Here is a 25,682-nt window from a genome sequence, read left to right as displayed (position 1 = left end):
CACGCACAGGCACATATGGCAAGCAAAAATATTCGCGTGCTTTTATTTTCGCGCTAGTTTCTGGTTGCGCGAAATGCGCGAAAATTTGAACACCGCGAAAATTTCCACTTTTACAGTACATGTAGATATATTGATATGTACTGCACACTAAATTTTTGCTGAAATCCAGCTGGTTACTTTAAACTTTCAAAACCACTCTTACTATAAACAAAAGGAAACTTCTACATCTTTGTAACGTTAGACACAATGTATTTCTCTAATACAATCAAACTTTCTAAATCTGATAATGTTATGTATTCAACCTGTGGAGGAATATGAAAACTTTCCTCAGTAACATGGGCACCAATAGGAACACATTCCATGAGCTTGCAAGACTACTTTAGTAGTTTGTCATTTCTTGGAAAGTATTTAGTCAGAGCATTTTATTAATGGAAATGGCACAATATAAATTGCAATTATTATTATGAGTATCAAAAACAGAATGGTAATTTCAAAGCAATCTTCATATGATATGACCTAAAAATAGCACACATAATACATGTTTTGTTTTCATATGACTACAAAAAATAAATTTTGTAATCTTGATTTTGATGCCCCCTCCATACACTGAAATATTGATAACTGCACCATTTTGCATTACTTTTTAAATGCTACTGCTGGAAAACAGTAACAGTGTATTTCTATACATTACAAATACAGCTGAAAGAAATCAACTAAAGCTATAAAGGAGTACTAAAAAAAATTAAAAATAAAAGAAAAAGAATCTTCAGGAGAATCTATACACGTATGCATTATATAATTTATACCCAAACACACACAAAATATATATATATATATATAAATGATAAATATATTTATACATGGAAAGAGAGAGAGAGAGCAATTGGAATGGACCTTCACATACCTCTTCTCTTTAAAGCGTCTTTTTTCTTGTTTGGAGAATAACAGATAAGCTAAATTCCAGCTTTATATCTTGTGTTATAAAACAGAAGTAATTCTATACCTTCTATGTGTTGTAACATGTCCACATTCCACATACCTCTTGTTACAAAGTATATCACATACAGGTGTTTTGAAGGAGACTGCATGCACTTGTTCATTGGACCTCAGTGACCGAATTGTCACAGAACAGAAGGGCTGGCTAGAGCTGGAGAAAGAACATGTACACAAATGTGTGATGAATACAGTTCTCTTGGAAAGTGATCATTATCATCATCATCATCATTAACAGCATCTATCACCATTATCCAGGCATTTAGATATGCTATGCACAGTACAACTATATCACAGCACTTAGAACTACAGGTAAATACACAAATAAAATATATCAACTCAGCACAATTGAGGAAAAAGATTTTTTTTTTTCATTTTCTTTAAATGTACAATGTATGTACATGTACCTGGTACTGACTTCTGGGTTTGATGAAAGTGGGGGGTTTGTTCCATTCTTTTGTTGAGCACTATGAAAGTGAAAGTATGATCCCAAGCTATCACAATATCAAATATACATTGTAAACCAATGTATTCAGTGAACAGCAATGTTTGAACTAAAATTACATTTTGTTGTTGTTACCATGTCAGGCAGTTTTGAATGTAAAAGTTTCAGTTTCTAGGCAGTGTGGGTTTAATTGGTTGATAACTGTTGTGAGATTTCAGCCTTTCAGTGTGAGAGGTTGTGGATAAAAGACATAGTCATGGGTATAAAATGTTAAATTGATGCACAACAGAACATGTCACCACTTGGTTTAATAGCCCACATAAGTGTAACTAATCAATTCAAATGTATGGATTTTTTTTTTCTTTGGAGCTAGTATCAGTAGAAACAAACAATCAAGTTATCTCATTCTACTAAGCACATACTATATAAAGCCATTGTTGCTTTGTTGAGCAAGACACTGACAAACTCGCTACGAGTAGTTGTCTGATAGGAATGATCCTTTATAATAGAGGAGAGCATTAATAATTCAAAAGGCTTTAAAGTAGACTAGTCCATGGTCATTGGATGCCATTTAAGGAAAACTGCAACATTTGGTCAGACTTTGTGTTCAAAACATGACCGAGATCAAAACAGATGTATGGAGGGCAAGTGGAAACAAACACTGTTGTGCATTACAATCACGTATGTACAGTGTACCACCTGCAGCACAACTGATCATATAGCCACAGTGCTATTTTTTCCATGGCTGTCTCGTGGCAGATGTGGCTCTGCTGTCTATGCCACCTAACCCACCACCTGTGGGGAGCTGTCTGGCCCAACATAAGGTTCAAGTAACAGAACACCAGCTGGTCATGCTGATGTGATTTGCAGCAAACAAGAATTTAACATTACAGCTCACACAGCAGGCTATAGCGCTTTGGCAGTTTGAATAGAAAATATCCCCACCCCACTTTGTGCAGGCCCCTTCCATTAATTATATATATCCACAATTAAACTTCCACTTGTTCACTACAAATCGCATTAAAAAAAAGCGTGTGTCATGTGTGAGAACACAATAACTACTGTTTGGCAATGAGGACCTCCCCCCCCCCCCCATAAAAAAAAAACAATAATAATAACAATAATAATTTCGTCCATGCTTTGGAGGCAGTTCTTCCCATATGCAGGGAGGTGGATGAGCTCACCATCCTGCAGTATGCATGACACCCGAATTGTGACCGCCACTTGATGAACGCATTGGTGAATTGTTATGCTTCACAGCCATCAGTTTGTGCTTTTATACACAGCCCAGTACAACTCCATTAGCAAATGAGGACTCCGCCTCTTGCAGGTGAAAGCACTAGTATGCATCTATAGATGCTTTTTGACTAGTTTGAACAGGCATGATGTGTTCATTGCAGCCAACTGTAATTGCATCTTGTCATTCTGAACCATCGTGGTATTGAACTAGTCTTGATGATCCACTATCATCTGAGACTCTGGGCAATGGATTGTGCTTAAAGGTAGTAGTCAGCAGCCACACACTTTCTAATTTAGTAAATACTTGTATGATAGTAAATGCAAATTTATGACATTATTCTCTTTGCCGCAAAAACACACACCTGAAGCCAAAAGATCAAATTTGGTAGCAGTACACACAATTCTTGAGCTAAATATGAAATGACATTGGAAGGTATTCTGCAGTCATCTTAATACGCAGAAAGGACAATCGGGGCGGGGGGGGGGGGGGTGGGGACAGTTTTAAATTTGAAGCAAGATACATTGTCCGCTTACCTTGCACCATCACAGACAGCTATGAGGGGCCTCTTGTCCTGGTGGTGGTTCTTGGAATGTGGTGGAGTAGGCAAGATGCGTAATATTCGCACGGGTCCCTGTCGCAGTGACAGCACCTCCTCTGCATCCCCATTGGACTGTTAATGTAACAAGAATAATAAAACACTAGAAGAATAGAGGGAATGTTCAGTAAAATAGCATGGAAGTCCTTTGAAACTCTTATTCATCATCAATCAGCATAAATATTCATTTTCTGTACACACTTACACATATTCACAATAATGTTGGTTTTACAAACGTTTCCCTTTTAATTTGGCAAAACAAACAGTAATTGTAAGCTAAGCTAACACACATTCAATTTTCCCTTTTCATATGGATATTAAAAATTCATGCTGCACACCAGTAACATTCCACACTGTGGGATTACACTATCAAATGAATCACGGACTCCTGCCTACAAACTTGAGCAGCCTCAGAATCTCATCAAATATACATTAACTGCTAGACATGAAGAATGTGCTAGTTTCCACCCTGGGCTCATGTTCCAACCACACGGGGGTCAAAGCCAAGTTTGTTGCATGAGCATACAGTACCTAATATCCCACCACATAAATGTGCTCTAGTGACTCATACATGTGCCATGGCAACCAAATGTTGAATATGCTAATCATATGCTCCATTATTTCGTGAAAGAGGGTGAGTTTTTGCCCCTCTTCGATTAGAACATAGCATTGTCCTAAATACATTGTCAATGCCTCTAGCATTGTAAGGGAAGACATGTTCTACAATGTATCATAGAGAAATGCTGTGAAGTATAGACTGTACATCACAGCTGGGATGGAGTAATACTCTATTTCTTGCCTGAAAAGCATTTTGATTGCTCACTGAATAAAGGAATTTACATGAAAATAATAAGAGGCATGAATCAATTTTATTGAATGGTGCACTTTAAACAAATTGCAGGGATATAAGTATTTCCTCATTAACCTGATTACTTTTACACAATATGCATAAATGTTGTACCTCTTCTCACAATTTCTTGATCTACCATCTGGTGTACATGCTGACCAATCATACTGTGTCGACTGGTATGATTGAATACAGAGTTGTCATGTGCACAGACATACAGTAGTAGGTATGCTGATTATTCATAAGTCATGATGATAGACATGTGTTATGGAGTATTGTATCATTTTACATTCCAGTGTAGCTTTATATACCTGCCAAGAAAATCCTGAAAAACAAACCTGGCATTTTACCCACTTCAAAAGTGTAATATTATACTTGAATTAATGATGCATATTAATCACAGATCCACTGTAATTCATGGTCTTGAAATGACAGTCCTCTAATAATTGTAACAGATCATTCCCTCTTCTGGGAAGTGCTTTTTAATTTGTCATTATCAAGGTTACAATTTATGAAAGCAATATCATTACAGACACTATATCTGCAGTTCAAATGTTTACATGTACATGTAGCTATATTTTCCACAACAAGATGAATTCCTGTACCACGGTATCACAGCATCCATTCCATGACAGACAACATATCTACATTATTTAAAGTGGACATGGGGGGGGGGGGGGGGAGAGGTGTTGGCTCCAATCTCATACACATGTAACCTGGCACTTGAATTTCCATCCATTTGTAGCCCCTAATGATTTTAGGAAGACCAGATGAGACTCTATTACATGTGAAGTCATTCCAGGCATTGCCACTAATTCTACGGGACAGCAGTATTATGTTAATCACAAAGAGGTGGCGGAGATGGGGTAGCGGACATAAATGCCAATGACTGAGCAATCTAAAGTCACTACATTGACGTTCCACACATTAGGGCTGATGATAAAAGAGGAAACATTTCACTTAGAATTCAAGTAATTTATTGCTGGTTCGGAGGGGCAGTGCATATAGTGCAGGAGTATGTTAATCACATAGCGATGGGGAAGGTGGTTGTTCCACAGGGAGTCCACTCGGCATGGAAATGCTTGCACATGCCATAATGGAGCATCAAGCACTGTACAGGGCTATTCTCAATACACATAGACCCTATCATTGCCATTGGTTTATCTGAATGTACTGTATCTAGTTTAGCAGAGCTGTATACATCTCCATTTGAATTAAATACATCATGTACATGCACAACATGATCTACTTAATTGGGTTTTTCAATAAAAAGAAAGTGCACTAAAAAAGAGAACCTAATCTGTTTCTTGGATATGAACTAATCCCAATATATGCAATCTTTACATTGATGGTGAAAATATGCATCTAATTGAAAGATATGGCAATGATAATTCAACAGCATAGAAAACAGCAATCTTTTCATACCAGCTTCCAAGTTGAGAACCCCCCCCCCCCAAAAAAAAAAAAAAAAAAAAATCACACTTAACAAGAAATTATTTTACTGACTTAAAAACGACTTGAACCCTCTTTTTTGGTTATGAACCTGTTTAGCCTTTGCACACGGTATGCATTTTCTGCATTTTCTTTGAACTACTGTGTTTCCCTTTTATGAATCTATTCAATTCTTGATACTCAGTTTAGTAGAGCTTTAAATTTTGTTCATGAATAGCTTTGGCTGCTCATTTGAACAGCAGATTTAGTTAGCATCCTAATTAATTTTCCTTCACCCTAATGTTCAACATTCATTACTGTCAAGCACTACAATGGTATGATACATTGAACTTTCATGCAAAAAAAAAAGCATCTGCTGACTCTTTGCACATTATCTTTGGGGAATGCCTATTATTTTCCATTAACCTCAACAGAGTTCAACTGCATTTACAAATCTATGTAAATATTCAATAGAAAAGAATAATTCTTGACTTGTTGATTATTTTAGGTCATAACAAATCTTTCAGGGTATCCATTAGCTACAGTCTGTACATTTAATGACAAAAGTCATGTAATCCTCAATCAGTGGTTAATGGTAGTCTCCTGCCATTTAAATGTTCATGTAAAAATCATGTGTAGCATCATAACAAACAAAATGAATTTTCATACATTGTGTAATACAAAGGGAGTTGTGTGTTTCACAAAGTATCAACTTTGCCCTACAATGTCATTGTTTTTTTTCATAGTGCTCAGTAAGTTTTTGCAAGGTATATAAAGAACAATAGGGGAGAGGGTCATAGATCCCTCATTCTCCTTAGGAAGGCTTCCTTTGTAATAGAAAGGCTGTGCCTATTAGAAGTGTTTGTGTAGTACGGTGTCATTACGGCTGCCCTGGCAATGAGGGCTACACTGTACATTACAATGGGATGATAATGGTTCCCGCACAGTTTTCATATTTTTCATTCTTCAAAAAAAAAAAAAAGCATGTATACTTAACATCATGTACTAGTTGACAGCCAAGTGCTTAGACTTGCTTCACTCTCATCCACACCCCAGTCACGCATGGCAGTCAGGATGGAACAAGCTGATTCTTTACCAATGTAATAGCAGCACATTACTGCCTTGTGCACTATTTCCTGATAGCGTAATCCATTCTACATCACTGCTCACTCTTCCCCTGGGCTTGGCTTCAGAGCAGTCACAACAATTGCCATTTGCAATCAGTGCAACCACAATACGTACCATGTCTATTAAAAGCCTAGAGCGATCATCTGTCAGACTAAGAGAATTTGAGCTGCTCCCATGGTAGTTGCAATTATTGCAATTTAAATGATTGCCACCTTTAAAAACACATTCTGGGTATACTGTTTCTTTTTCACAGCAATCTTTGGTAAATGTGATCGAAAGACACATTTCTAAATTGAATAAAAAAAAGCAATAGGTCCTATGTTGATTTTCTAGAGGAATGTGACAATGAGACAACACAAGCATTTCAAAATACATTCAACCATGGATGCTGATAATGCATGAAGTTGAAAGTTGTACATATTGCCCAAGTGAGGCACTGTGATAACACTTGGACTGAAAGAGTGCATAGTTATTAGTGTACACAGTATGTAATGCCAATTACTGAATATTAAAGATATCCAATATACAAGTATTGCACATTCTTCATGATGAAAAGTGGGCCATACAGAGTAAGCCTTCACACTAGAAAACAAAGCAACATATTATACAAATATCGACTGCTGCAGAGGGAGATGGTAAAACTATTTGCACCGAGGTGATTTCTCAACAGTGCTATGTCCCGAGACGAAGTCGAGGGACATGGCACTGTTGAGAAATCACCGAGGTCAAATAGTTTTACCATGGCCCGAAAGAAAGCAGTCGATATTTGTTTTATATCCCTCTCGAGCATTTTACTAGAGTGATGATGGTTCCCTTTTGGAAAAATGTGCAGGTTTCCTGACGTTGCAGCAGCTGTGCGTGCAGCGCGTAGCGAACGACACCGTTGGTTCCTACACACGAGCTACACTACAGCGTGCAAAACTCCGACAGATCGAGGAGGTCCAGGACTACGTTAGAAGTAGGTCTAAAGCGGCTTGGTTACCCACATCTTCAAAATCGCTTTTAGTTTATTCCTAATTCGTACCTGATCTGATATGGTGTCCTTCTGCTACAATCATTCCTCCGTTACTTGAAGCGCAGTCACTTTGTCAATAATGAGCTGAACTGCATTGATCACACTGTTAAACGAATACACACACACACACACCATCGAAATCGCACCACAGATTTCTGTATTGCCGTCGCGCAATTCCAAAGCGCTGCTAGCGCTAGCTACAAGCCACGCACAGGACTGTCGCTCAAAAGTATCGCTACTACGCGCACTGCGTACATTCTTAAGTGAGAAATGTCGATATCGATCGCACGATCACGATTGGGTGCAGATCGTGGATTCCCAAAAGTACTATATCCCGCTGGCTAGTAACCAATTGCACCGCATCCAGCTGCTCGTAGCTAGCTAGTAAAACTACACCATGTTCGTGCTCTGTACAATCCTATGGCAAGAAGCTTTACATGAGGGATATAATTCAATTTACCTGCTCTTTACAACCCTTCTATATGTACATGTGTACCTCTCTCTCACTCAATAGGAAAATCAATGTTCCCGGATTACAAAGATAATACACACTGCAATACTTGAATCTGAACATAAATATTTTGGCTGCTAGCCCTCCTGGTTCATCTTGTATAATCTAAACAGACATTGACTCAAGTACCTGTAGTCTAAAATGAATAATGCTCAGTCAACCTTACTAGCAATGGATTCTTGGCTATTGTGGGAAATTTAAATTTACCACATCAGTCTTCTTGCAACTAAACGATGTGTTAAGAATAAAGTCCTTTCTATTTACAAAGCAACTCAATAGCAATTGTTTCCTGCATTATTTATACAAGCAGCAGTTGCTGTGCATGATAGAATGCTATCATGATAACATAGCAAAATGAGTACGGTAGCCTTCTTGTTCTCTTTCCAAACATGAGAAGAAGGCATAACTTAGGGCTACCCATCTTCAGATACTAAAAACAACTTAAAACTATAAGTAAACAAACATGAAAACTACATTGAAATTGACTTCAAAGGCATTTTTTTTTCAGTCACAAAATATGCCTTCAAAAAGTAATGCGACACTGGTATGAGATAACATGATACTGAACTAGATGGAAATTACTTCAAATCTGTAAACCAACATTTGTTGTTGTTGTTGGGGCTTTTTTTTTTACATTTATATCAAAAAGTGGGAAAAAAGTCAATCATGCAAAACTTTCCACATACTTTGTATAAAAAAAAATCAGATCTCACACTATAAAGAATTTATCAACTTCACACATTCAATATGCCAAAAATTGGTTGCACATTTGTGATCGTAAGACTGTACGTTATTTTTTTTTTCACGTAACATGATTCTGAAAATGTCACATTTTTGGTCATCAAACTATACACGGGCTTTAAAACCACATATAATTTGTATCATTAGATACTGTTCACTAATGAAGACAATTTGTACAGATTCTTACCAATATGCTCCAAATCTGGACTCCATTTGTGTAACCAATCACCAAGAACAAAGGGCAATCAGCTGCTTCTTGACACGGAAATATGTGATCTAGTCGATGCAAAACACAGAAAATGGGAAGCTTGCATACTTACACTGTAGTTAACATTGAGGTGATCATTTATGGGACCATTAAAAAAAAAAAAAAAATGCATACCGGTATAGTAGTACATGATACAGTGTACTTGTAATAAGTTTTCTAGTGATCATGATTAGGCTTTCTACATGTATGCTCAATAACATCATCAAGCCATTAAAGGCAAGATTTAGAAAACTTGTTCTTTCCATTTCAAGCTGGTAAAGACTATGGTATCCAACACGTTATACAAATTCATTCTTTCAATAAGAATAAAACACAAAGAGGGCACATGACAGCATACTCTAAACTAAATCTGTTTAGTAATACAGATCGTTATACTTCGCTTAAAGTATAAAAGCCATGCTTTGAGAGCCTGTCCTTTCAATTTTGAATTACTTTCAAGACATCACATTTTGAAACTAAGTTAAAACTGTTTTAATACTCTCAGCTGGGAAGCATACTTTCAGTAGTCTCCATTTACTTCCTTATAGGCCCTCTACAATTACTGTGAAACCAGGCATTTTCACGTGCATGATACTTTCGTGAAATTTGCAGGAAGCCAAGATTCACAAATTAGGTAAAATGCAAGCATACAAGTATTTGTGTAGCACAATGAAAACCAGCTTGCAAGTCATAAAATGTCATGCCACGCAAAGAGCCATCGACTTCAATTCAGGGAAAATTTCATGCCGCAAATTGTTTCTGGTTTTACAGTAATGCATTACACTTTACAATTATGGAGAATTTACATTGTGTGTATACACATAATGGACTGATGGTACACTATGATACAGTGTAGATCCAAACCAACTTATTGTATAATTGTACCTTGTATGATCGCTATCTCATTTCCATATAAAGTATATGTACACACTATACATTACTGCACAGTAGATTGTAGGTAGTCTGTAAATCTCCAACACTGTAGGTCTACTTCTAAAAAGCAGCCTGAATAATTCTGTATGTATCGTGCTTGATCCATTTTATACCTTTACAGCCTTGCTGTTTGTTTTGAAACTCCCATCATGTTCAAATACGAATAACACTTTGTGCTTTCAAAAGCTAAAACATAGTTCTCCTCTGCTTGCAGAACTTTCGATTTTTGCTTCAATCTGTAAACTTACTACAAGAAATGTGTGAAAGAACCCATAAAACATGATTGCCATTGGGTATTAATGAAAATGCAAAATTTTAACCAAAAAGGTTCACCGGAAGTACTGCAGTTTACGATCTTACCCGATCATGTTTGCTACGGAATGTTTTACATTCGATAACATAGATTACAATGTATCAATGTATCAGGCCATAGCAATCCATCACACATGAGAGTGAATTGAGTGCAGTTTGCTATACGTAGGCCTATGCGATTCATAATGCTAGGACATTAGATCATATTAATGTAGCAGTGTTCTAAACACTAACTACGGAACAGGGGATGGCGCTTCCTGAATAAAAGTCGGTACATTGACTTTTGAAAAATGTTTAGCACACTCTTTGATCTCAAAATACTATAAAACAACTTGATATCCTGGCAAATGACACCAGCGAGACAGGTTTCTTGGTACAATTCAGATCCTTTCAATTATAGCAAATTCCAAACATTTGGCAGAAGATGAATGTGAAGGTCCTGCCGAGCTATGTTTTAGAGCAACTGCTAGAGATCAGTCTATGATTTGAACTATTAAACTCCATGCTCTCATATCGAAGCCAACTGACAACACAGGTATAACTCATATCACCTATTTTTGATTGACAGATAGCATGATGGTTCACCTACATTATCCATTTTACACTGTATACCAATTCCAGATGGCTAAAAACACTTTGTTCTTTATGATGACATCAATGCAACAAAAATATGTAGCTGCATTGGTCTTATCCATCTACTTTAATCCATAACACTTTAGTTCCTTAAATGTACACTGTGCACACCATTGATATTTTTGGTCCTGTATCAATACATCCTAGGCACTGGCAACAATAGACTGGTTCACTCACATCGATGCTGCACTAAGCTGAAATATAGTTTGTTATCACACCATTTATGAGAAGGATCGTTAATACATGTACATGTACCCGGAAGTAACAAAAAGGCTTGTCTACGGAGGTTTGGCAAACACTCCATCAGGTCCATAAAATGTATAAAATTCTTCTTTTGCACACATGTATGTGCATCCCAGCTCTTCCTCCCACTCTTTTTTTTTTCTTTTCTTTCTTTTTCTTTTTTTTTTACATAGTTTCTGGAAATTGACTTGTGTTCAGGCTCTGAATTCATTCTGAATGCATAACATTATGTACAACGTGTACTGCACATGAATAAATCATTTGGTCACTGCAGCTGCTAAGATGTGCAAATCTGAAGCACAGAGTGTTGGAACCTTGTAGAAGATGCTACATTGTAATTGTCACCGATGCAGATGAAGATGCTTCCCATTATGTTCACCATGACCTTTCATTCAAAATAATTTATCAAAAGGGGAGGGGGGGGGGGGCAAATAGTATAGTACTCGCAATATAGAATCTCTACACTCTTGAATTCAATTGATTTTGAGGGTTTTTTGCCAAGGTTTAAAATCACTAAAAGGATGCAGTTTAGATTGTACATGTAGTTATTTAAACATTACAGTACTGTATGGAACAATAGGTAACCAAATACTCTCCATGATGGCTATTGACAAAACCCCATAATTCAAGCCTTTCATATTTTTTTTTCTATGGAAAATCAATAGACAACATTATCGCATCAGTTTCCTTTCTTTAACTCAATAGTTTGATAACTTCTTTTTTGTTGTAATCATTTATGAAAGATATTTTATGGGGGGGGGGGAACAGACACCCACTCTAGATGTAATTTCTGCATAAAATAAAATATTCTATACTCAGTTGGTATTATGTGGTTGTAGTGAATACTAAAATTAGAAATATCCAGACAAAATAGGATAAAACAAGTCAAATCTTCATACTAATTTGAGTGAAGTATTGTGGCACTCACCTGTAATATCAGGTTTTTCAAACTTCACCCAAATGATCTTGTCGCTTTCAACAGGACTGGGACCAGCATAAGCGTCATGGAGAAAATCAACAACTGATGCAACATATGACTTGTCACTGCAAAAGCAAGAACAAATATACATGTATGTCATAGGTACATCTTCACATTAAAGATGATCTTACAACATGTGTGTGTGGTAGGTGTGAACAGCTATAGTACTAAGTACATCCAGCTTCATCAGAAATTATGCCTGTTTCCGAATATACAGTGTATGTGAATTGCTTATTGAAACATAATTAACTGCGTTGCAATCTGATCTGTCCATTATGCTATGGTTAATGATAAGAAGATGCATGCATGAGATACACTAAATACAAAGTAACAACAGAGGGTTAGAAATTTACTAATAAACCAATTTCAAGATTTCTCAGGAAACATTTGCAAGAAAAAGATTGCAGTTACACATGTACTCAGCTGCCATCTCAAGCACTTTCACTTGGGTGCCTACATTCTACTGTACATAGAACTACATACAATGTGTAAAAAAATACCATTGCAAGCTGTGATTTTCTAACAATGAACAAAAAAAAGTGTCTTTGATGGAGGGGCAATACAAGAGTATGCTACAAAATGTCACTGTACAATTGTAGTTTTAATAGACAAATGACACTATGGAAATGCATGCTGAGTGTACTGCTTAAAAGACACACACACAAATTTTGTGTGGCATGATGTCGGCCATGGATCACTACTGTGCCATCTACATATCTACTAGCAAGGTTTGATATACATGTACTGTAATATTGTGATTAAACAAGAGTGGTCCACGACTTGAAACTTGGTATACATGTTACAAAGAAAAAGTATATGATGACAGTACAGATTAAGTTTAGACAAGATTGAACTACTTCTCAAATTTAGGCTCAAATGAAAATTGTCTTTCTGCCCTATTTACACCCATGATGCCACTACTTTTTCCCACAATCACATACATACACATATACACACACACACACATGATATTTTTGTAGAGTCTGATTTTGAAGGGGACCAGACTTCATTAGAAAATAAGCAGATTAAAAAATGATATTAAAGGCCCTATCTGGCTGATCTGGATATACTGTAATTACTCTGTATGGTGGTGAAATGTCATATTCCGTAGATCTGAATCTTCTTCTTCTTCTTCCTATATTGTTATGAATGCTAAAGTTTTCTCTGACACAAAACATAGTTTAACTAGAAGCACTCTGAGAGCGCAGACCTCCGCCAAGCAGCTACTTTCCACCGATGATCTTCCTCTTTCCAAAGAGATTTTTCTCCTCTCCACCACTCTGGAAAAGTTCTTTGGGCTCTTCCATAGAGATCAGTGATTTCCACCCATAGACCTGTATGCTGAAAAATTGTCCGATTTCCCAATGTAGAAGCCTTTGTTACGTCATAAACCCTCAACTGCACGGCGCGCCTCGGCCCAGCAGAAACTAGAGCACGCACTTTAGTGCGCATTTGAAAACCTAAAAATGTGCAGCTTGAACTCCCAAGTTCATTGACCTTACCTATCGAAATATCAAAATCCTTCATAATTTTCCCCCAAAATTCTCGGATCACTACCAAAATTTAATCATTTATTACTTGTGTCATTCTCAACCTTTCCTGTAAGTTTCATTCAAATTAGTTAACTACTTTTTTAGTTATTTTGCACAGGGACAAACGAACAAACCAACTGAACGGTAACGAAAACATAATCTCCCCCTTGGCGGAGGTAAAATTAAAATCATACAAAACTTGTATGTACACTTCATCTACTGTAGTGACTTTGAGAACACTCAATGTGTCTTTTGTTTCCCTACAATTAATTTGACAGACTTTTGCATTCAAGCAGAATACTTTATGGCCCATAATAGTCATGCTTGAAGAATTCTACAACATGCAAAAAGAGCATGTATTTGAAGTGTTTGTCTGTTTGTAAACAAACTTGTGTTTAGAAGGTCAGCTCTCAAATTGAGTATCAGTGCTACTACTATCAACACTCATTTATATGTCAATCACATTCCCAGGTGAACCACCTAATCTTAACCCTTTGAGGACTGGCTATATTTTGCTACAACACACATTTCCCATAGACCCCTGCCCGAGTATAGTACTTGGGGACTAGTCCTCAATGGGTTAATACAGATAGCTGGCATTCATGCGTACATTGTACCTTGTACAGTGTAGGCTTGATACATAGCTTGTTGCAATGACAAGTCAAGAACTTTGATTAACAGTTCTAACTCAATGCGGTACAAGTGTAGTTGTGATGACAGTGAAGGGAAACGAAAAATAGCAGACTTAGTGTCATTTCTGTGTGTGTGTTTATATGTGATATTTAACCAATCGAGTCCTGTCCAAAAGAAATTTTGTTGCAGAAATCACCATCTTACAAGTCTTCTTATAAAGTTAAATCAGCAACTCTGAAATTTACCTTAAAGTACATTTACTAAAATTGTGTCTATCAGAGAAAGATTACTAGATATTTATATGTATGAAACTTGTTTTGGATTGAATCTGCGCGTGATAGATTTACACGAGGTTGCCAATTATGAGAGGGAAGTTACATGAACTTTATCCTCTTTAATGTGTTGCCAATTTAAGAACCTGTAACAAAATTAGTAATCACAAAGCTTTTCAAAATTCTGCAGCCAATCAATCACATAAATATATGGGCAAAAGAGCACTTAAATGAAAGTTCTAAAAATATTCACTCTTACCTCATGAAATACTAGACAGAAATACAGTGTATGTATACTTGTATGGTCCCTGAGATTTGATGGGTTGAAGGAAAGTGTTGACAAAAATAACAGGCTCATACATGCATGGGGAAATGTTACACTGTCTTTGGTACACAGAATAGCTTCATCTTGTCATTAGGTTCTAATACATCAGTAGCAATTAAACAAGCCTTTTGCAAGTGCAAAGTCCTATACTAGAGTGGCAGAGTTCATCTGGTGAACAATACAATCTGACGCTGGATTACAGGGCTTTGCATCTGATACATAATTCCCTTTATTTTGAGATGAATTATTTTTGCAGAACTCTGCACTGTTCTTCCATTAAAATTAATGTAGGCCCTCTTGTGCCAAATCGTTTAATCATGTCATCCATTCATAGATCGGCCCTACAGTGTTGTACGTCCACATACTGTACATACCAGTACCACAGCACAGTCTGTGCATACATAGAGACAAATTTTTATACAATGTAGAAATCTAGGAGTAGCTGTATCAGTCTACTAAAGTACTATCACTATCAATTCACATTGTCAATCTGCTGATGCTGCAACTGATGGAACTACATCAGTAAACTTTGTCTTTTGAATATTTTATCTACATGGTCCATCTACCTAGCGTTAATGCCATGCAGCCGTTCCACGGTAAAAGGGTCTATCTAATCTTGAGAAATGTTACTTCGGAGAAAAACGGGTTTAAAGTTTGGTGTATTTGTATGTCTACGTCTGCCTTTTGTGTTTGTAAAGAGAATGGCTTGTGAGTGTTATGCATTATGAAAATATAAAAAATGAAATATGAAAAATACACCAAACGTTAAAGGGTGTGTACAGTTCTGGTCGAGGTGAAGATTTAGCTTTCAACGTTTTGCGCGATATCATGAGAAACCACTCTATGAGATGTCAAAGAGCATGCAGTTCTAAGGGGTATCAAAAGTTTATTCAATGAAAATCGGTTTTGAAATGGCTGAGATATGTATCCAAAAACAAGGTGAAACAAAGAGATCCTAATAAAGTTGTGGCATGTCGCCTTTTATTATTAGCACTTTTTTTGGATATATCTCAGCCATTTGAAAACCAATTTTCATCGAATAAACATCGAATCCTTCTTAAAATTACATGCTCTTTCATATTTCATAAGAGGTTTTGCATTATCTCACTCAGGAATTTTCAAAACATGAATTCCTACCTCAACCAGTACTGTACAGTCCTTTTAAACCCGTTTTTCTCCGAAGTAACATTTCTCAAGATAAACCCTTTTACTGTGGAACAGCCGGCCGCATGGAATGTAATTGCCATCAGAGAACTACAAACTTCGTCATTCGTTTTTACATCTTTTAGTTACGCCCGCCCGCTAGTGCACAGCGCCAACAACTCCATCCCTTTCAGTTTGCCCCCCACCCCTCCTCCCCGAGCCACCATCCATCCTCCATATTCATCCACTGTAGTAAATTTACACTAACAAAGTTAGATGGGGCTCTAAGGCTAAGCCTCTGACGACAGACTATTATCTCTTGCACCACACAGCTCTGGCTCCGATATGATGTAGTCTTGTATCTAGAGTCTAGAGAACATAATGTAAATTATAGGCGATGTTGTGTTGCAGGGTTTAGAAACAACATTTCTTGCAGTCAATAAAGTATCATACCTCACAGGTTGTGGCCTCACAACATTTCCCCCACGTTGAGCTCGCCTCACACCTTCGTATGACATTCTGAGGCTGGTTGACAACTGTTTTCTCCACGGCTGTGCTGTGTTGTTGTAAGCTGTTGTTTGGAGCTTGTGGATTTCGATTGGTTTCGATACCTAACGTTAGCTCACTCAGCTGTTTTCCGTTGTCTTCTGCAACTCACTACGGAACGCAGTTGTTCTGTCCGGCGGTCGTCTAACTTCGGAGTGCATGCGCCTTGTTTACAGCCTTGGAGGCCTCTAAACACGCGGTAGAGCACTCTCTAAGATACTTTTCATCAAACCATTCTTTTGCCTTCTAATAATTCGCTAAAAGAAACAAAATTTAGCTAGGAAATGCCAACAGTTGCGAAATAGTCGAATGACGTTCTCAGTAGTGTTGTCGTCTGTATGTAAATGAGGTTGCGTTAAAGATCAACTTATGAGGGCGGGCTCTGGACGTACATGCAGCGATTGTGTTTGGAGAAAATCCACATCACACTAGCATTGTGCAATGGAGGATCGGCCGATTTTTTTTTTTTTCCGAATAAAACTAACCCAAACCAACAACAAACAAAACTACGGCGTAGGAGCACTCAGTGCATTGCTAGTATATCCATGGAGTGGTATATCTTATCACATGTGTATGTCCTTTTACATTTCGACGTTTTTGCACTGAAAACAAAAAATGCACATACTGTACATTGAATTCGGTCATTGTTCGTTCTTCACGAATATATCACAAAGAATTTGGAAGTTTCATATGATTTGTTTTCATGAGGAAGATAATTAAAGGGGCTGTATAACAGTACTGGTTGAGGTGGGGATTTATGTTTTTTACATTCCTAAGTGAGATAATGAGAAACCTCTTATGAAATATGACAGAGCGTGTAATTCTAAGAAGGATTCAACGTTCATTTGATGAAAATTGGTTTTCAAATGGATGAGATATAAAAAAAAAAAGGTGATAATAATAAAAGACTACATGCCACAACTGTATTAGGATATTGTTTCACCTTGTTTTTGGATATCTCAGCCACTTCAAAACCGATTTTCATCAAATAAACTTTTGATACCCCTTAAAATTGCATGCTCTTTGACATCTCATAGAGTGGTTTCTGAATATCTCGCAAAACGTTAAAAGCTCAATCCTCGACCAGACTGCTGTCTTTAATGTGCACATTTACGAGGGCTAGCCATACATTCTTTTGTTCAAATCATCAAGAGTTAGCAACTGCGACTCCCTCTTAAGATATTAATGCTCAGTAAACTGTTATTAGGCCTACCTGAAATTATCAAAGTCGATGCAAAATGATACTGAATTAAAAAAAAACAACAACCACTGATTAGGCCCTTTGTGTGTCAAATAAACGGATGACAAAATAAGCTGCACATTCATTGTATAGGCTATTAGAAATGTCAGTCTTTTCAACCACCTACAACTATTTTCATCACTTTCATTTCATAGGATATCAAAACTTTAGGCCTATCATGAGCGGCTGCAAGAAACTTCTATCTAACAGGAAACCAAAACCCAAAGAGCAATGTGGATTGAGCGAAAGCAGCAACATATAAAAGAAAATCCAAATCCAAAGAGAAAATGATGTAATGTGGATTGAGTGAAAGCAGCAACATTAAGTCAATGAAAGTTTGAGGAAAATCGGACAATCGATGCCAAAATTCTGAAAGTTTTGGTGTTGGAACCGCTGGATGAGGAGACTACTAGAGATCATGACGTAAATACTCAATCTTGAGTGATACACGCCATTAAAACCAAAACAACAAGTATATGTGTGGATAACAATATAAAGAATTGTGGTTTTTTTTCACGAAATTCATTTTTCATGAAAGTTCATTTCATCAACTTGATACTGACATTATCCTTATGCTAAAGGTAGCAATTATCCCCCTGCTTTCTGAGAGCGGTTAGTATAGAACAGAGAATTTTTTAGGAATTCCCGTTATATTTTTCTTTGTGTTGTTGTCCACATATCATAATGTGACGTTGTTGTTGTTGTGTTTGAGGTGCGTCATTCACTTTTGAATATTAGCGCCTTCATCTGCATCATATTAATATTATCATTATACTTTGCATAAAATTAACTAAAAAAAAAGAAGCTAAATACTTCACATATCAGATAAGTCCTGCAATGGGGCAAGCTGGTGACAAACGCCATTATACCTCTAAGTGGTCTGTCATCCAGCAGTCGTTCCAACAGCAAAACTTTAAAAATTCATAACTTTGGTTGCATCGATTGTCCGATTTTCTTCAAACTTTTAATGATGTGTTCTCCTAATAATGTTGGTTTCACTCAATCTTCATTTCTCTTTCGGTTTGGGTTTCCTTTAATAAAACACAATGTGATCCATTGTTATGATTCATATTGTTGTGCACACATGACATCATAACATCTAGTAGTCTCCTCATCGAGCGGTTCCATCACCAAAACTTTAAAAATTCGTCAGAGATAGGGAGAGATATAATATAGAGAGAGAAAAATGATCGTGCAACAAAGAACAGGTACGTGTAGAAAAAACGAGGATTCAGTTTAATCTGCTCAACAAAACTCGTGAAGGCAGAATTTGAATCCACTTAATGCACTCTTCGAGAAAAGAAAAGTCACCACAAAAGCAAGATGAAATATACAAGTGAAAATTACCATTGCGTAGTTTCAGTTAGTAAATTTATGATGGCACATAAAGGAAATCAATTCAATGACAGAGAAATAAGAAAGTGTCATCGTCAGTGAGATGAGAAGAAAAGGAAGAGACAACATATAAAAATCTGAGGAAACAGAAAAGAAATGATATGATTTATCTGAAATCATGAATTCACGAGCGCAAAAAAAAAATGAACAACAATACTTTTTAGGCCTATGTTTGCTGGAACCACATCCCTCAACTCACATGATGATAGCCTCATTCTTCGAAACTTACGACACGGAGATAATTTCATAGCCTTTTCCTGGACGTTTTCTTTTATATTCTCAGTAAAGTGTTGTTGATACAGTTGTGGTAAAAACAAAACAAAACAAAACAAAAACAAACCTAACATATTCCTATACTGCAGTATCATGTGCAAAATGAACAAAATAAGTTTTGCTGTACAAACACAGAATTCACACAATGTGACTTTATATAGGTATGATTAAATGGAAAAGATGAATATAATTGGCCTCCATTGCGGTTGACCCTGAAGTTACGTCTCAAGTTTACATGCAGGCCATTTTTTGATAAAACCTACTCAATGTGTGAATTGTACACTAAATAAAGTTCTATCCTCAAAATAAGATAATATCAGCGATATACAATGTCATTCAAACCTTCTTCTTTTCCCCAATAGCCGGAAAGGATAAGTTTTCAATTTATACAGATAACAAGCTCAGCAAGTCATTGATGATGACAATGAACGATGATGATAATAAAGAAGAAACTTGAAAGAGACTATATTCGGTCATTGATTGTTGTGATCTGAGTAATCCACGTCCAGTGATGTGGTGCCAGGTGGTGGGTGTATTTTGCGTGTAAATTGTATGTACCTGTAAGCCAGTCAGTGCATTTGATACTGTGCGAGGAAGGGAGGCGAAGTAATCTTGAACAAAGTCAAAATGTCCAGCAGTAATCCATTTTTTGACGACGAAAGTGCCGGTGGAGGTGGAGCAGGGAACACATGGAATGACTGGGATGATCTGGGAAAGGACACAACTGATTATGATCCGAACAAGGACTATGGTTTCGGTGTCCAGAGTAAGCAAATGGAGCTGGAGAGACGGAAACAGAACATGTTAGACAGCACACACCGCTCGATGGGGCTGATGTACGAAGCGGAACAAGTTGGCAATGAAACAGCTGCGGTAGGTTTGATCCAAACGATATCTATGCTAAAGAAGGGCCGTATACGTAGTAATTCAAAACTAAGTCATGTAAGTGGTCTAGACTACTCATACAATAATTAAGTCGTGAGTAAATTACTCTGTAATTAAAATTAGTCAGTGTAGCAGCTAGTGTTGTTACTGTCAGTTTATAACAGCAATGAGTGGCAGTACATGTACAGCAGGCATGTGTTGACAAGTTTATCCCCAGTTCTTCTGTAATGTCATGTACACGACACGTAGTTCTGCAAATGCTTTGAACATGGTAAAAGCCCCAGAGCAATGCTAATATATATATATAAAGGTTATGTCAGTGTCTTTGGCATACTCGTGAAATAGGCCTCCCCCTCTGGCCTCACCACTGCATGTCCGTACTAATATTACGGCGGCTTGCCTGTTGTGTTAGACTCGTGAATTCAGCCCCATCGACGCATCGTGGTCATCGGTACCTAAGCACGGCGGTGGGGCTTTCTTCCACAGTATTTATACTCGTGAATGCAGCCCCACCAAACAGCATTTAGGACGTTTATGCGAGATTGATACAGCATCTTTCGTCCTTCCTTTCTCCTGTTTTTTCCTGTGTTCATTCTTTTCTTTCTCCCTATAATCTTGGAAAGACTTCCTAATGTCCCTCGACTAATTTAACCATAATACAACCCTAAACCTAAACCTAACCTAACCTTGCTTGCTAACGCACGGATGCACACGCACTGCGATGGGGCCGATTTCACGATTTTGCTGTGTCTTCTGCTGTCCAACACAGTTGAGTAGACAATTTTTACAAAAATCCAATGTAGAAAAGTTATTGTTTTCGCAAAATGCCCCAGTGCCTCCAGTATGTAAAGGCTTATCATGTCAGTGTCTTGTTAATATGCTGTATGTACATAAGAACACAATAGAGTAGACAGTTTTTACAAAAATCCAATGTAGAACAAGTTCATGTTGCTCTCCATACAATGTAGCCATATAGTCTTTTTTGCGGCATCTTTTCTTTTTCTTTTCTTTTTTGTGTTAAAGTTATCGCTGTGTGACTTATCTCACTCCCTGTGATCCACTAGAATTCCATGCTTTGGCCTGAGAGCTGGTGATGGTTCCAATTCATACTAACCATACAATGTGGGCTATTTGCATTGATTAAGGGTATATTATATTTTATCAAGCAGTCACAGTAAAAACAACTCTATGCAAGTACACCCAAGTAAACCCAGAGAAGTAAGTAAGTTAGAATCATTAAATTTTGCTTCCAAACTTCCTGCAGGAATTGCTTCACCAAGGGGAGCAGCTGCGGAGGGTGGATAACAAGCTTGACAAGATCGACTCTGACCTGGACACTTCCAAGAAGCACATCACCTCCATGAAGTCAATCTTTGGTGGCATCGCCAACTACTTCAGCAAGTCCAAGCCCGCCCAACCAGACGCGCCCAAGGCCCAGGGCCCCAGCAAGCTGGCCCAGCACATGGAGAGGGTGGACGCAGAGGAGGAGATGAGGAGGGAGAACACAGACCACCCTGCCCTCCAGATCAGAGGGGTCGGGGCTTCCAGGTCAACGAACGCTGGCTCCTGGGGTACATCATCGTCCCGCGGCGGTGGTGGTGGTGGCGGATTCGGCACATCCGGCTTTGGGGAAGAGTCGAGTGGGCAGACTGCTGATGTTTGGCAATCTTCCAGCCACATGAGGGACTTTGACAATCAGCTCAATAGCAACCTTGGTGAGAACATACAATAGGCCCATAACTAGAATTTTTTATGGGAATGTTCAGAATTTGAAAAAGTGGACCACTTCCAGATTTAATCAACTGGCAAGTAAAGAAGAAAAAGGCTTTGGTTTCTCCTGCCACTTCTGGGTTTCATCATCTGACAAGCAAAGGAAAAAAGGGGAAAAAAGGCTTCAGCACAATTTTTTAGTGCCACTACAAGCCCCCTTTCATATTTTTTTTTTTTTTTTTTTTGGGGGGGGGGGGGGGGGGACTAACCGAGTAGCCAAACATATGTGACCCACTACAACAAAAGGATCCTAAAGTCGCTGACGGCTGAGCCAAGAAAAATGAGTTTGAAGGCGCATCATCAAAATTGGTCAAAACAATCAGATTTCTGTTTTTGGCATAATTTTGTAGTCTAATGTTTTGTCTATCATCTGCTGAAATTTCAAAACTAAATGATCAAAGGAAAGGCAAGAAATCAGCATTTTCCTGGGCCATGACTTTCGGACTTTCAACGTAACAGAATCGTGTCCGAAGATCTGGATTTAGCGCCGCAGCTAGACTCCGCCCCTTGCGATGAGGGAGTGATCTTATTGGTCAGTGTGTGGCATTCTGATTACTGATTAGTTGTGCGTAGACCGCTGGCGCTAAGCTTGAATGAACATTGCCAAGGTCGCTAGGAGCATACCTTTTATTGTCAAGCGGTGAAAACTGTCTCGCCTCCCCTTGATCATGATAGCGTCGGATCGAAAACTTTGAAGGCGTGTTTCTTGAAACTCTGATTTCCACAACCACTTGACATGTGCTAATAAAATCATCAATATCTCCGCAACCAAGTATACTTCTATGAGTTGTGCTATCGATATGAAATTAGAGTAGAAGAGTAAGGGAATAATGTCATGCCATTTTCAGAAAATTGTCCTCCCCCCCTTGACTTTCAGATCCTTTTGTTACATAGCAGGTCACATATTATTGTGGCTTCTATTTGTGTAAGAGTGGCCTATATCAACATGAATGCAATGAGCCACTTTTAAGTGAACTCCACTTGTTTCTGATTCTTGATGACAATATTTCTGAATGTGTATGATACAAATATCTATAAAAAAGAGAAGCTATTTGTGTGATGTTATTTTTGTACCAATTCTTTGCAAATTGATGCAACCAGCTAGAAAGTACCACTGCAACATATCTGCTAAAAATGTGAACAATATGTTGGAAACAAAAAAGGAATGCATAAAATCAAGTCTGGTAGAGGATTAAATGTTTAAAAGCCAAAAATGCAAACCCCACTTGTTTGTTCAGTGAAGATTAATGTTTGACACCAATGAATAAATTCACGATGGAAGTGTTTAAATTCAGAGCATGGATTATGCAGATGTGAAGTTTAATGTGAGCAACAGGGCAACACGCATCCAAAAATGAATGCTATGTGAACTGTGCATCTGCAACAGTGGACTCCCATTATAATGAAGTCCTTGAGTCCGGCAGTTTTCTTTCGTTATATCGAATTTTTACTTCCTTGTAATCGGAATGTTGTTATAACTGTCTTCGTTTTAATGGGAGTGCACTGTATACGGCATATATTTAGCGAATTTAATTTTTCAAGAATTGAGACAGTTTTGCAAGTGCTTAAATTTGCAAGAGTAGAGTACAGTACATGGTACAGTAATGAACAGAGAAATGTAAGCATGCACATTTGTATTCATTTCAGCATCAGAGTTTATATATTTTAGCATGTTGTTAAATTAACGATCATCATCTGACTCGCAAATGTTGTGAAAATCAGACCCTTGCAAAAAATATGGCATATACAGTAGATTAAAAATTTGGATTTGATTTCAGATTATGCTGTATGTGTATGATTTAGGGCCAGAGTGTGTCTGTGTGTACTTGTTTTTCTCTTCATCCATCCTTTCAAATTGTTATGATTTCTGCATGTGTTTGTCTGTCTGTCTGTCACTGTCTTCTTGTTTCGCTCATCTAGACGATATCGGAAGTGGCCTCAGTCGACTGAAGGGTCTCGCCCTGGGTCTGAACGATGAGCTGGAGAGACAGAATGATGACATTGACAGGATCACGGGCAAAGTAGAGCGAGTGGACGACAAACTGGTGAAGACCGACAAGGATGTGAAGAAGATTCTCAGGAGATAATGGCCGTCCGCTCCTGCTTGGACACTCGAGTTAGAAGCACCACTTGCAGAGCACTTTCATGAATTCTAACCAGTTAAAGTCCGCAACACGCATCTCCCTCTAATCTCTGTCAGGAAAAGATCACATTAAACACTGACTGGACCTCACCTTTCAATTTGTCCAGAACACGTGGAAAAAGCACGAAAGTATGTCGCAACTATTCTAGCTGTAAGTGGAGCATTTTGGTAATGTTTTGTAACATTTTTGCGTGCTTGTGTTGACCTTGAAAGTTCATGTGTTAGTGGACATACTGTATGAGCAAGGATATGGTCATTGAAAAACATGGTACCAAAACAATGGCTGCACTGATAATTTTATAGTTCATGAGACTTTTTTTTTTTTTAATGTAGTGAAAGGTGATTGTTGGATTTGATCCAAAGCCCAGTAGCAAGAATATTGAAACTGGGAAATTTATCCTTGGCTTCAGCAAGGCACCAAATAATCTCAAGAGTGGACTATAGAATTAAAAGTATGTGAGAATGCTAGCATTTAATACCACATACTGAGTATTCAGAAATTCAGGAACAAATTGCACCCAGGCAGGTTACTTTTAGGATTATCATGGTGTCAAATTGGAGATGTGATGCATGTGGTTTCACCCTTTCTCCTTCATTTCAGTGAATACATAGTTCTGTCAGGGTATTACTTTTGTAGTTTATGTCAGATGACAAAACACACAGTACAAGACTTATGACAGGAGACAGAAATTTAGCACGTTCTCCTGCATGATAACTATCAGAGGAGGTGCTGATTTCTCGGCACAAGGGGAGTGGAGGATTTGAAATTTTGGAATTCCATCAGCGATGGTCTAGGCAAAAGAATATATGTGTAGTGTTATTATGCAGATCAGTTAAAAGAGTCAAAAGTCATATGAATAAGTTGTAGGATTATTCCGGTATGAAACCCTGCTGGCTGTGCTAAGCTGCACTGGTTAAAACGTTACTAATGACATTAATTTGCCATTTTCTTGTCGTGATAAAATGTTCAGGATGTAAACAAAATGAAAATGAGAGATTGTATGAAATAAAAGGGCTGGGGCCTCTGTGAGTCAAAAATTCATAAATCATATTTGCTGGTACAATGTACTAGTGTATATTTGATGTGATTGGTGATGCTGTATGTTATCCCTGCATTAGTTATTGAATGATGAAATATCATGCCCATGAATTTTGATAAAATGACTTCTTCAGATGATCATGAAGTTGATATTGATGTCAAAACTTTACAAATATGAAAAAGCCTACTGTAT

General features: G+C 37.7%; 2 protein-coding genes across 2 annotated transcripts in view; one reads left to right on the top strand and one right to left on the bottom strand.

Moving 5' to 3' along the window:
* Positions 1 to 17,060, bottom strand: part of LOC139742653 (BCAS3 microtubule associated cell migration factor-like) — a 38,179-nt gene extending 21,119 nt beyond the window's left edge. The window contains exons 1-5 of the mRNA XM_071653179.1: positions 16,652 to 17,060; positions 12,243 to 12,358; positions 9,134 to 9,222; positions 3,212 to 3,348; positions 1,040 to 1,147 (exon numbers count right to left, since the gene is read on the bottom strand). Of these exons, the coding sequence (XP_071509280.1) occupies positions 1,040 to 1,147; positions 3,212 to 3,348; positions 9,134 to 9,222; positions 12,243 to 12,358; positions 16,652 to 16,716 (515 nt within the window). The 5' untranslated portion in view covers positions 16,717 to 17,060. The remainder of the gene's footprint in view (positions 1 to 1,039; positions 1,148 to 3,211; positions 3,349 to 9,133; positions 9,223 to 12,242; positions 12,359 to 16,651) is intronic.
* Positions 17,061 to 20,221: 3,161 nt separating this feature from the next.
* LOC139742663 (synaptosomal-associated protein 29-like) lies at positions 20,222 to 25,588 on the top strand. The gene is made up of 3 exons (XM_071653190.1): positions 20,222 to 20,525; positions 21,802 to 22,252; positions 24,228 to 25,588. The coding sequence occupies exons 1-3, from the start codon at positions 20,280 to 20,282 to the stop codon at positions 24,392 to 24,394; spliced, it is 864 nt and encodes a 287-aa protein (XP_071509291.1). The 5' UTR covers positions 20,222 to 20,279; the 3' UTR covers positions 24,395 to 25,588.
* Positions 25,589 to 25,682: the final 94 nt, after the last annotated feature.

Source organism: Diadema antillarum, unplaced genomic scaffold, assembly GCF_040938485.1.
Source record: "Diadema antillarum isolate AM-2024a unplaced genomic scaffold, OU_Dant_1.0 seq00001012_RagTag, whole genome shotgun sequence".
NCBI classification, from domain to species: Eukaryota; Metazoa; Echinodermata; class Echinoidea; order Diadematoida; family Diadematidae; genus Diadema; species Diadema antillarum.
This window is presented reverse-complemented; position numbering and strand designations above follow the sequence as displayed.